The 14,202-nt window shown below is 42.5% G+C and overlaps 1 protein-coding gene across 1 annotated transcript in view; it reads right to left on the bottom strand.

Moving 5' to 3' along the window:
* The window catches only part of LOC125465267 (hemicentin-1-like), a 434,244-nt gene that overhangs the window by 377,014 nt on the left and 43,028 nt on the right, over nucleotides 1–14,202 (bottom strand). Inside the window, exon 2 of the mRNA XM_048558547.2 lies at nucleotides 5,300–5,370. Coding sequence (XP_048414504.2) covers nucleotides 5,300–5,370 — 71 coding nt within the window. The remainder of the gene's footprint in view (nucleotides 1–5,299; nucleotides 5,371–14,202) is intronic.

Raw genomic sequence — 14,202 nt, 5'->3', positions numbered from 1 at the left:
CTACACCTACCAGCCTTGCCCTTGTACTATGATGAATATAGTGCCTCTGGAGATAGTAGGAACTGCAGATGCTGGAGAATCTGAGATAACAAGGTGTAGAGCTGGATGAGCACAGCAGGCCAAGCAGCATTAGAGGAGCAGGAAAGCTGACATTTTGGACCTAGACCCTTCTTCGGAAAAACCCTGTCAGCCAGGGCGTCCTGTTTGGACCAGATTAACAGTCCCAATCAGGGAACTTATATTCTATACAGACCACCTGGCAAACCTCGTTACAATCACTACTGAAGCAAAACTGAAATTTCTTTCATGTAGAATGGCCAAATTATGAAATAGTAATGGATTTGTGGAGCAATTCAGAACAGTTACTTGCCACTGTTCCCAGTTCCCTGACCAACATGTCTGTCTCTGGCTTGCTGCAGTTTTCTAGCAAAACTCAACGCAAGCTAGAAAAACACCACCTCATTTTCCACTTGGGAATCCTGCAGCCCTCTGGACTCAATACCAAGTTCAATAATTTTAGGGCCTAAACTCTCCCGTATCCCAGCCCCATACCCCCACATACCAGGCATTGTTACCACATAACCTGCCATTACACACTTCCTGTTATTAGTCACTAATAATCCCCATTAACAACTATTCACCCTCCCAGCCTGATCGCTATCAACTCCTTCTCTGTCCAAGTGTTCTTCTCTCTCTTTAGGCTCTATCCTATCATTTACTCCCTACCCCATTCCCATCCCCTTTTTTCTGCATATAAACTGATGTTTTCTCAGCCACCATCAGTTCTGATGAAGGGTCATCAGACCCGAAACATTAGCTCTGTTCTTTCCTTCACAGATTAGATTAGATTAGATTCCACGCTGCCAGACCTGCTGAGCTTTTCCAGCAACTTTGTTTTTGTTCCAGTTACATGCCACTACACTTGTATCACTGTTGGTAAGAGAAACTTTCTGAATATATTCAACTCCAAATCTCTCTGAACAGCAGAAACTGTAAGGTATAAATTTTAAAGCACACTTTGAGCCCCAAGTGACTATTATGCGTGAATGATACACTGTTCTGAGGAAGGGTCACTGAACCCAAAACATTAACTCTGATTTCTTGTCGGAGATGCTGCCAGACTTGCTGAGCTTTCCCAACAATTTCTGTTTTTGTTTCTGATTTCCACATCAGTTCTTTCAGTTTTTATTTGACACAAATTTAATATTGTGGATCAAAATGAAAATGATTCTATTGATCAATATACAATGTGTTTTACTCAGCTACCTTTGAAAAAAAAGAATAATGTTCATAGTTCCAAGAAAGAGGAAATTCCCCAGAATTCCTATGGAACTGCCCAGAGGGCTTAGGGAGAGGGCTTTCTACACTCTGATGTTCATTTTCATTTTGGGCTGGGAAGTCATAGAGCCACAAAGCACGGAAACAGATCATTTGGTCCAACCAGTGCATGCTGAACATAATTCCAAACTAAACTGACCCGTCTGCTCCTGGTCCATATCTCTCCAAAACTTTCCTATTCTTGCACTTATCTAAGTGCCTTCTAAATATTTTACTTGTGGCCACATCCAACACTAATGCAAGAGAGAAGCATCTGTCAAGCTTTGAAATGCTGAGAAGTGGAATAACATGTGCTGTGTAGAATTCCTAAGTAAGGGTCAAATAACCGATAAACCATCACATCCAGGGGTCCACAACAACCCAAAAACTGACGTGGAACAATGACATCTACCGCAGTGAAAAGAAACAAATGACACAGAAATGGTACTCCATCGGGAAACAACACCCAGATGCACAGCCAATAATAACAACATGCACACATATCATCAGGAGACCATCATGATTCAACAAATCCACGTGCAATGCATATATATAGGCTAATAGGAATAATTAATTGCTAAGGCATGAGGTCAATTGTATATATTTGCTAATTTGGGTGCCACTAAATATAAAGGATAATCTGGGCTTTTTTCTCTTTTGCATGAAAAAGGGGATGTTTTGTTTGAACTGCAATTACGTACAAAAGTACAATCATGTACGTGGTCTACTGGAGTCGTGTGACCTCCCCCATGAGACACATGCACTCTACAGGTAGATAGGACTTCACTTCAAAAAAACCTTCATGTTGAATACACTGCAAAGCCAAATAAAATTCTTTAAAAATGCAAATTCGAGATCAATGTCATAGCAGAAAGAGGCAAAAGCTTAATTCCCAACAAGACAAAAATAAGTTCAAATCCAAGAATGCAACTGTTGGTCATCAGAAGTAAAACCAGGAAATGCTAATATTGCACAACAGATCAATCAGCAACTGATTACATTGAATATAGAGTACAAAGGTTATGACATATCTGGATAAAACCCTGAATCAGTCTCAACAGAAAAAAATTGTGTATAACTAGGAGGAAAAAATCTGCTTAATTAATTTCTTTCTCGAAAAGCGAAATTATCTAACTGCACATTAGGAATTTGAAACCAATGTGACAGTCCATGATCATTCAAATAAAGGCTGTGGGAAGTGAACTCTGCATACTTCAAATACTGCCCTAGAAGATCAGGCAACCGTCTGGGAGCCATCATCATTCAGGACAATTATTATCAAAATGGCACATTTTGGTTCATTTTGTGTAACTGAATTTCACATCTGTTTAATTTGGCTAAAATATCAGCAAGGTTTGGGCTTTAATTGCAGTAACGGGATGATCACTTCTCAAAAAATTTCACAGGCAGCAATCCCAAACCGCTGAGTTAGTTCACAAACACAATGTCACAATTTTGGATCAGTCAAAGAGTTCTTTTTTTTATCCTAGTCTTGTCAGGGGCACAGACCCTTCTGTTTACTTATACTGGTTTCCTAGTGAGACTTTGATGAAGTAATGTAGTCTAGGTTGATCGAGTGGGATTATGCAGTGGGAAGGATTCGTGAATAAATGTCAAGACTTTTGCTTCAATGTTAATTGTGCTTTGCTAGTGGCTACTTGTAGAACTTGCATATGAACATCTAGACCATCCTCTACCTTAGTTCAATGAAGACTTTCTAAAGAGGCTCTTCTGAGTTTTGAAACTACACTTTGGGTCTCCTAAAAACTGCAATAATGAAATAGAGGGCCTATTTATGCCAGGAAGGTTTTGGACTGTTGAAATTCTACATCAAAAGAGTGGATGGGAAGACGTTTGCTTCACCGGGATACTACACTTCAGGAGAAAAAGGCACAAGGTTTAATTTGATTGTACAATTCTCCTGACCTTACAATTGTGACTACATTTCAACAGTTGCTTTGGGGCATCCCAAGGTTAAAGAAAACACCAAATGAAGTGGCCCTATCCCCCACCTCTTCCTCTGTTACATCAATGATTGTACTGGCGCCACCTCGTGCTCCCACGAGGGGCTCAAACAGTTCATCCACCTGGAACAAAGAACAAAGAACAATTACAGCACAGGAACAGGCCCATCGGCCCTCCAAGCCTGCGCCGATCAAGATCCTCTGTCTAACCTGTCATCTATTTTCTAATGGTCTGTGTCCATTTGCTCCCTGCCCATCCATGTACCTGTCCAAATATATCTTAAAAGACACTAATGTGTATGCGTCTACCACCTCTGCTGGCAACGCGTTCCAGGCACCCACCACCCTCTGTGTAAAGAACTTTCCACGCATATCTCCCCTAAACTTTCCTCCTCTCACTTTGAACTCATGACCCCTAGTAACATAATCCCCCACTCTTGGAAAAAGCTTTTTGCTATTCACCCTGTCTATACCAATATCCATTTCAAGCCTACTGACTCCCATAGCTACTAAGAATACACCTCCTCCCACCCATCTTCCTGCAAAAATGCCATCCTCTATTCCCAATTCCTTCGCCTCCACCGCATCTGCTCCTGGCTTGAGGCATTCCACTCCCAGATATCCCAGATGACTTTGTTTTTCAAGGACCGCAACATCCCCCTGGCAGTGGTCGAAAACGCCGTCAACCTACCGCCCGCATTTCCCGCAACTCATCTGTCACACCTCCTCCCCGCAATAACAACCAAAACAGGATCCCCCTCAACCTTACGTACAACCCAACAACCTCTCGATCCAACGCATCATCCTCCAGCACTTCCACCATCTGCAATCTGACCCCACCACCAAAGACATTTTTCCTTCCCCACCCTTATCTGCTTTCCGGAGGGACCACTCTCTCTACGGCTCCCTTGTCCGCTCCACACTCCCCACCACACCCGGCACTTTTCCCTGCAACCGCAGGAAGTGCTACACCTGCCCCTATACCTCCGCCTCACCCCCATCCCAGGCCCCAAGACCTTTCACATCAAAGAGATATTCATCTGCATATCTGCTAATGTGGTATACTGTATCCATTGTTCCCAATGTGGCCTCCTCTACACCAGGGAAATGAAGCGGAGGTTTGAGGACGGTTCGCAACAAACAACTGCACCTCCCAGTTGTGAACCATTTCAACTCCCCCTCCCACTCCTTAGACAACATGTCCATCCTGGGTCTCCTGCAGTGCCACAACGATGCCACCCAAAAGAACAGCAACCTCATATTTCGCTTGGGAACTCTGCAGCCCAATGCTATCAATGTGGACTTCACAAACTTCAAAATCTCCCCTCCCCCAACCACATTCCAAAACCAGCCCAGCTTGTCCCCACCTCCCTAACCTGTCCTTCCTCCCACCTATCACCTCTTCCCACCTCAAGCCCCACTCCCATCTCCTATCTACCAGCCTTATCCTGCCCCCTTGACTTGTCTGTCTTCCCTGGACTGACCTATCACCCCCTAGCTCCCCACCTACACGCACCTTTACTGGCTCCACAACCGTCTCTTTGACCTGTTGTCTCCTCTCCACCTCTCTTCTCCTTTATCCATCTTCCATCCACCTCCCGCTCTCTCCCTATTTATTTCAGATTACCCTTCCCCTCCCCCATTTCTGAAGAAGGGTCCAGAGCCAAAACGTCAGCTTTCCTGTTCCTCTGATGCTGTTTGGTCTGCTGTGTTCATCCAGCTCTACATCTTGTTATCTCAGATTCTCCAGCATCTGCAGATCCTACTATGTCTATACCAAATTAATGTAAATTCTTCCTTTAATTCATTATCATGCTCTCAGTGATTTCACCATTGTTCACTTTTCATAATTGCCAGCAATACAATTCAAGATGCTGTACTGGTCCATCAAAAATCCAATTAACTGCAAAATCTCATTGGTGGATCAATCCATTCTTGTAAACTGCTGCTGTATTAATGCTATCTCTTCAGTAGGATCAGGGTTCAAAAGTGATGGTCCAAGCATGCTCAGCACTAACCTGTACATACAGATCCCGGAGTTCACTCTGAAATTTCTTTGAATCCGAGGTGACAGTAACAGGACCAATTTCTGTATGAGAGAAATGATGAATAATTAACCCAACCCACTCCTCACAAATGCCTCTTACAAAAGTGTCGGTCAGTTTGAAGCTCATTAAAGTGAGGTATATTAGTGGCCTGAAAGGGATGCCTTCCTAATTCTGGACAGCTGACATCCTGAATATGAAAATTTCTGATGTTGTGTAATACTCCTGTAAACTTAACTGGCCAAAAACATTTGGGTTTAGCGGAAATCTGTTTTATGCTGCTATAAAACTTTAATACAAGGACGTCACTATGGAGGAATAGAATATATTCTCCCATTTCAGGTTGCTTTTGATGAGCACCAGCAGATTTTCTCTTTCTGAGGTAAGTCCATCGAGACCAAGGTTGACTTTTCTCCACTTCGGGTCCCGAGATAACTAGATAGTCCAATGCTAGATCAATACACCCTGTCACAAGTGGTGTTTGAAGAGGCGGGGAGGTAGAGGCACATGGGCGAGATGCTTAGGTTTTTGCATGCATTCTTCATGCGGACCAGAGTGAAACATGAATCTATGATCAGCCTACAACTGCATCAGCTGAGGCTCCCTGCTCCTGATCTCATAGTAAAATGGTTATTGAAAAGTAGCCAAGATTTCTCAAATCTCTGACACCATCCCATTCTTACTGAAATAATTTTATCTTCATCACCAAAGTACACATATATACACTTAACTGGAAGACTTTAGGTGTTGAAATCATAAACTTGCAATGCTACAGTTAATAATGCCAGGTTGGACGTTAGTACAGCTTCATCCTTAAACTATTCCACACAACTACTTCCTATATAATGAAGGGCAAGAGGAGGAGACAAAATAAATGTAACAACTATCACTAGACAAAAACTGCTGGGGAAATTAACAGGGCTCAAGATGGGTACCTCTTCTGGACCTGATGGAATGCATCCTAAGATATTAAAAGAAGGAGCTACAAATATAGTGGGTACATGTTGTAATCTTCCAAGAATCCTTAGATTCTGGAAAAGTCTCAGAGGATACAAAAATGACCAATGTAACTGTTTTATGTCTCCTGTTTTTAAATAAAGCTAACAGGTAACTTGGACAGCTTAAAGTTTGTCATTGTTACAATCCATTACAATGGGTGTCACAACAGAGCGTTTAGGAATACAAAATATTCTAACAAGGAACACACGTTAAGCTACTTAACAAGAGCCTATTATGTTGGAGATAGTATGTGAGCAATGAACAGAGATTTGGCTAACTAATAGAAGACAGAGAGTTGGGATAAGGGGGACATTTTCAGGATCACAACCTGTAATCAGTGGCATGTCACAGGGACCAGTGCTGGGTTCACAACTTGGAGGAGGAAGGCAAATATACTATAGCCAAATTTACGGATGACACAAAATGAAGTGGGAACACATGCAGTGAGGATGATTTTAATAGTCTGCAGAGGGATATAAACAGGTTATGCAAGTGGACAAAATACTTCACAGGTGGAATATTGTGCAGAAAAATGATAGATTATGCAATTTGGCAGGAACAATAGAGGAGTTGAATGTTAATTAAATAAAGACTGAAGAAAGCTAAAGCACGGAGGGATTTGGGAGTCTTCATATATCAATCACAAAAAGCTAGGAAACAAGATCAGCTGGTGATAGGGTAAGCAAATTGAAATTGACCTTTATTTCAAAGGGAATGGAGCATAAAAATAGGAAGACCTTGCTAAAAACATAAAAGGCACTGGTTAGACTATAGATAGGGCCCAAAACAGTTCACAGTATTTTTTTCTCTTCTCTAAACAAAGATATAATGGTATTGAAGCAATCCAGAGAAGATCCACTAGGCTGATACTGGATATGGAGGGCCTGTCTTATGAGGGGGGGGGGGTGTTGAAAGTTTGGGGGTATACCCATTGGGGTTTAGAAGAATAAGAAGTGACCAAATTGAAACATATGAAATTCTTTGGGGGACTTACAGGGTAGATGCAGAAAGATTCTTTCCCCTTGCAGGAGAGTCAAGGATCAGAATCTTAGAATAAGCAGTTACCAATTTAAAACAGAGTGGAGGAGGAATTTCCTGCAAGCACAGACATATATACAAAAACTGTTCAACTTCACTGTTTCCAACTACTCATAAACAGTGGATCACAGCAAAACGTATAGTAAATTGTAGTGTACCAGGTTAGCGGGAAACCTGGGCCTAGCTGTGGACATGTTATTGGGAGCCTACGAAAGTGAGGCTTTGGAGGCTTCCGCGCGCACAGTCGAGAGGGGTGCCAGGCATCACCAGATACTGCCATCAATTACAAACACTGAGACTCCAGAGGAGATCGGAAGCACGGATGCTGCCTCAATTTTCAGATAAAGCAGGGCTGCTTCCCACACATTTTGTGGCACACTTTGCACCTTGTTGTGGTGCAATGGTTGAGAACCAGGGCCACAGAAAGCAGTAGAGACTGGGATAGGCAGAGTTTGAAGCAGTAAGGAAACAAGGAAAAGGCAGGAAAGTGGAGTTGAAGATCATCAGATTAGCTATGATCTCATGGAATGGTGGAGCAGTATCAGTGAGCTGAATGCATGCCTTTTTATTCATTCACACGATCTGGGTGTCACTGGCTAGGTCTGCATTTATTGCCCATCCCTAATTGCCTAGAGAGAAGTTAAAATTCAACCACATTGTTGTGTGTCTACAGTCACATGTAGTAAGGATGGCAGTTTCAGTCCCTAAAGGACATTACTGAGCTAGATGAGATTTTTTGACAATGGTACATGTCATTATTAGATCCATAATTCCAGATTTGTTTTTAATGAATTCAAAGTCTACCATCTGTCATGATGAGATTCAAACCTGGGTGCTTGGAACATTAACTGCCTTCTGGATTAATATTCTAGCGATAATACCACTAGGCCTTTGCCTCCTACATCTTATAGTTTTCCTTGAAAGATGCTCTCCAGATTGGTGTTATGCACCTGGTAAACAGAAACACAGCACCCTTTTGATCCAAGGGAATACTGGTGTGGGTTTAAAAATTTCCATTGGAGACTCATCTTTCACGTGGTAACTCCTGTGCCTTGCCTACTTGGGCATTTACCACATATCTGGGTCTCAGACATTAAGCAGCATCAGTGGTGGAACAGAAAACACCACAATTGTATTCATACAGACTGACGGGAATTGCTGGGATACTATTTTAGACTAGGGACTCTGACTGGGTCCTCTTCACTGATTTGCTGGCATTAATCTCTCTCCAGTAGACATTAGCTACAAAGATGGCTGCAGAGTAGGTCGTTCCACCCGCCACTCCTCTGCTCTGCCTATTCTTTTCATTTTTCTTTTTTTTCTCCTCTCGATTTAGCAGTTCTGGGACAGCATGCAGGGAAGCAAGAAAACTCAAGTCCTAGAGCAGCACAAGGGGAAACCCGAGTCCTGGAGCAGGCTGAGAGGAAGCTAGTCCCAGAGCAACTTACCTTGCTGCAGCTGAGTGCCAGTGCAGAGCGGATTGGAGTTTTGGAGAACAGCAGGAAAGTTGTTGGGCTGGGGTCTGGCGCAGGCTGTCAAACCACATGCTCAGCTGCTGCTATTTGAAATTCTTTACTGGATTGTAATGTCAATCCTTTAACTATGTGATAACTATCTTGCTTCTAACTTAATTTTTTTAGACACTGTAAATAATGCTTCTACTTTTCTATCATTCCTCTTTCTTATCCAAGAATGGCAGGTTGCCTCGCATTCTTCTAAACTCCAGAGTATACCCCCAAAACTTGTACCTAAGATGGCACCATTAAAGGCAGGCTTTATAAAACTTTTCACTGTACACAGCAAATATTGAATCACACAGCTTATGCTCCATGTGGCTTCATTCCACATTGAGTTGTGTCTGAAGTATAATTTCAAACACACCTTGTAAGATAATTTTCACTTCTACATTTGCCCGCAGCCACTGTCATAATGTTGTATTGAAGTTGACAATTCCGTTAATGGTTTGTGCTGAATTATTTACAATTTTTGCAGCATGTCCTAATCCAAATGAAACTATCCTAAAGTTCATTTCATGTTGTACCCTCAGCACAGACTGCAGACTTTATTTTACCGGTCCTGTTCTCAGAGCCAGGATTGAGGTTTAAAACCAGGATTCAAATATTCATTCTTTAATCCTGGTTTTAATTATAAAGGTCTTGACCAGCAACTGCAATGCAATTCAAACTGAAGTTTCCTGTTTTACAGACTAGGGAGAGAGAAGTACCACAATTTGAGTAAACTTATAATTGTGACTGGCGTGTTTCATTGCCCAAGGCAGTCTTCTTTAATGCCACTGTCTTATAGATTCAGCGTTCTCAATAATTCTTAAGGCATGTTTCTGCACCTTTATCTGTCCATTTAGTGCCATAGCCATTGACAAACTCTGATAATTAAACACATTTTTGAATTTGAAGCATTTCTGTGGACCATTCAGCATGTCTCATATCATTCCTAATGGAACACAATATCTGGGGAGGTCGTGCAAACCCACCCACCTCTCCCCCCACCCCACCACCGACACACACACACACACACAGACTTTGACCAAGTTTTTGGAGTAGATTTGTAGCTTGGGTTGTGAGTGTTGAGGTTGGTTGGCTCGCCGAGCTGGTCTGTTGTTCCGCAAACATTTAGTTACCATGGTGGGTGACATCATCAGTGCAGACTTCGATGAAGCGTCAGTGTGTTTTCCCGCCTGGTTTTAAACTCTGTAGTCCATTGAGCTCGACTGCCTCATTTACGGTTTTCCTTAGTTGTGGAGTGTATATGGGGTCGAGTTCTATGTGTTTATTAATGGCTTTCTTTGTGGAGCGCCAGGTTTCTATGAATTCCCGTGCCTGTCTCCGTTTAGCCTGTCCCAGGATTTTAGTGTTGTCCCAGTCAAATTGGCGGTCCTCCTTATCCATGTGGATTGAGATGAGCAAGTACTGGTCATGTCTTTTTGAAGCCAGTTGGTGTTTGTGTACCCTTGTTATTAGTTTCCTTCCTGTTTGTCTGATGTAGTGCTTTTCACAGTCTCTGCAGGGGATCTTGTAGATAACATTGGTCCTGTTCATGGCGGGGAGTGGGTCTTTAGTTTGGGTGAGAGTTGTTGTAGCGTTGATGTGGGCTTGTGTGCCACTCTGATGTGCAACGGTCATAGGAGTCCTATGGTTAGTTCCGATGTGTTCCTGAAGGAGGGAAGTGCGATGAGTGTGTTGGGGCGTGTAGTATCTTCCTTATGTTGTTTGTGCAGGCATCTTCTGGCCCAGTTTTTGGGATATCCATTATCCTTGAAAACCTGGAAGAGGTATTCTTCTTTCTCTTGGTGTAGTTCTGTGTTGCTACAGTGTGCTGTTGCCTGTTTCAACAGCGTTCGCATGCAGCTTTGTTCGTGGGTGTTGGCATGGTTACTGTTGAAGTTCAGTACCTGGTCCGTGTATGTGGCTTCAACAGTAACCATCCCAACATCTTTTTTGATGTCGATTTAATGATATATATTGGCAAGGATGTTGGGATAAATCTCCGGTCCTTCTTCAAAGGTACAGCACATTCCTTTATATTCACCTGTCAGACAAAGATCCTTCACAATATCCCATCAGAATCAAGACAGCTCTGATGGTGTAACACTCTCTCAATAGTGTATTGGAGTGTCAAGTTTGACTTTTGTGCTCAAGTTTTGATTTGGATCTTGAACCCACAATCTTCTGGTTCAAAATAACACTCCCATGGTCCCAGCTGCTACGGGGTATGAGTTAAGTCCTGTGGCAGGGGTGTTTTTGTCCCAGGAGTAAGGAGGGATGTTGAGTCAGTGTCTGGGGAATGTAAAGGATTTGGGGCAGTGCAACTGAGTGTGTGTAGTAATTTGGGGCATCATTTGAACAGTTAGTCTGGAGTTGGACTACCATCTTAAGTGTCTACCTTTTCCCGAGCGACTATTAACTGTGGCACAACCCTCTGAATTCTGTGATTGAAATGGATGCTTTAGGAGGGTTACAGCTGCAAGGGAATTTTCTATTTTCTATTTTCTAATAAATTCTCTCAGAATCTGCAACACTAGCAATTCCAGAGTCATCATGTGGAACTCCCTAATACGCTTCAAAAACAATTGTCTGGTAATCAGAAAATCCAGACCAATGTCACTGCGCTGGTAATCTGGAGGCCAATGCTGATGTAGGGCACTTGGATTCAAATCCCATATGGCACGTGATGAAACTTAATTCAATCAATAAATCTGGAACAAAACTACCACTAAGTAAAAGACCCAGCTGGCTTACTAATGTTCTATAAGGAACGAAATCTGTCATTCTTATTTTGTCTGGTCTGGCTCCTAACTAACAGAAATCTGGTTGATTCTTGATTGCCCATGTCAAAGGCCTAGCAAGCCAAATTCAAGGTCAGATAGAGTTGAGCAACAAATATTGACCATACCAGTGATGATCACATCCTATGAAAAAATTTTAAAAAAGCAAACAAAAATCTGGTACCCAGTACAACATGAACATGTTCTCCTGGGAATGACAGGACAACGAATGTGTTCATATGAGACTAAAAACAGTCCTGCTTAGCTTCTCAAAGTAAAGAAAGGAATAGGAAGATAGAGTTGCATGCATCAGACAGCAAGGAATGGTTAGGCATTCCAACGGTGCCACTATTTCACTGAAAGAATGAAAGCAACATCCACATGGGCCTCCAACCCCACTGGAAGTAACAGCTAAAGAAGTTGGAAAACACACAACTTGAATATACATTTTGCCTTTGATTTCATCTCCCTCCGTCTGTTCTTCGGATTTCGTGTTCTCAGAACATTTGCTGCATCAGTCAGCTACCTATCAGACCAACCATAGAAAATATCAAACAAATCCTTTTACACTACACAATGAACAGATTGAATCATCTAACTAAGAATGGAGTGCACCAACATCACTAACTAGTGCGACTATACCTCAAGTTCAACACCTTCAAATTGTGGGACTTAATACTGAGTTCAACACTTTCAATAAAGGATATTCTATTCTATTCAAACTGTGTACCAACTCCCACTTCTTCCTTTACTTTTAGTTTTACATGTTATTTCTACGTCACCATGTCTTCTCTCCACTCTCCCCATTCCAGCGGGACTGTGTTCTCTTTCAAGTCTGGCAGTTAGAACCACCATTGTTCTGCCATTATCACATTCCAATCACTTAATCTGAATTATCAACATCTTTTCTCCACCAGCACTCTACACCACCATCACCGACACACACCAACACCCCATAACTACAGCATAAATGCCGACCCCCTCCACACTTCACTGCAGCTCTAATGAAGAGTCATCTAGATTTGAAACATTAGTTTGCTCTCTCTTAATGGACGCTGACTCGCTGTGACCGCTAGCATTTGTTGTTTTCAATCTCTAACTTGCTTTGGCATCTTACAGCTTATTGAACAAGTGTTGCTGCTGTTCAATAGACAATAGACAACAGACAACAGGTGCTGGAGTAGGCCATTCGGCCCTTCGAGCCAGCACCACCATTCATTATGATCATGGCTGATCATCCACAATTAGTATCCTGTTCCTGCCTTATCCCCATAACCCTTGATTCCTCTATCTTTAAGAGCTCTATCTATCTCTTTCTTAAAAGTATTCAGAGAGTAGGCCTCCACTGCCTTCTGGGCCAGAGCATTCCATATATCCACGACTCTCTGGGTGAAGAAGTTTTTCCTCAACTCTGTTCTAAATGGCCCTCCCCTTATTTTTAAACTGTGTCCTCTGGTTCTGGACTCATCCATCAGCGGAAACATGCTTCCTGCCTCCACAGTGTCCAATCCCTTAATAATCTTATACGCCTCAATCAGATCCCCTCTCATCCTTCTAAACTCAAGTGTATACAAGCCCAGTCGCTCCAATCTTTCAAAATATGATAGTCCCGCCATTCCGGGAATTGACCTCGTGAACCTACGCTACACTCCCTCAATAGCAAGAATGTCCTTCCTCAAATTTGGAGACCAAAACTGCACACAATACTCCAGGTGCGGTCTCACCAGGGCCCTGTACAGCTGCAGAAGGACCTCTTTGCTCCTATACTCAATTCCTCTTGTTATGAAGGCCAGCATGCTATTAGCTTTCTTCACTGCCTGCTGTACCTGCATGCTTGCTTTCATTGACTGATATACAAGAACACCTCGATCTCGTTGTGCTTCCCCTTTACCTAACTTGATTCCATTGAGATAGTAATCTGCCTTCCTGTTCTTGCCGCCAAAGTGTATAACCGCACATTTATCCACATTAAACTGCATCTGCCATGCATCCGTCCACTCACCTAGCCTGTCCAAGTCACCCTGTATTCTCATAACAATCTGCTCACATTTCACACTGCCACCCAACTTTGTGTCATTGGCAAATTTGCTAATATTACTTTTAATGCCTTCGTCTATATCATTAATAAATATTGTAAACAGCTGCGGTCCCAGCACCAAAGCTTGTGGTACCCCACCGGTCACTGCCTGCCATTCCGAAAGGGACACATTTATCACTACTTTTTGCTTCCTATCAGCCAGCAAATTTTCAATCCAACTCAGTATTTTGTCCCCAATACCACGTGCCCTAATTTTGTTCACCAATCTCCTATGCAGTACTTTATCAAAGGCTTTCTGAAAGTCCAGGTACACTACATCCGCTGGTTCTCCCTTATCCATCTTCATAGATACATCCTCAAAAAATTCCAGAAGATTAGTCAAGCACAATTTCCCCTTCGTAAATCCATGCTGACTCTGACCTATTCTGTTACTGCTATCCAAATGAGTTGTAATTTCATCTTTTATAATTGACTCCAGTATCTTTCCCACCACTGATGTGTCAGGCTAACTGGTCTATA

Source organism: Stegostoma tigrinum, chromosome 29 (genome assembly GCF_030684315.1).
Source record: "Stegostoma tigrinum isolate sSteTig4 chromosome 29, sSteTig4.hap1, whole genome shotgun sequence".
NCBI lineage: Eukaryota > Metazoa > Chordata > Chondrichthyes > Orectolobiformes > Stegostomatidae > Stegostoma > Stegostoma tigrinum.
The sequence above is the reverse complement of the archived record's forward strand: the minus strand, read 5'-3'. Positions and strand labels throughout refer to the sequence as shown.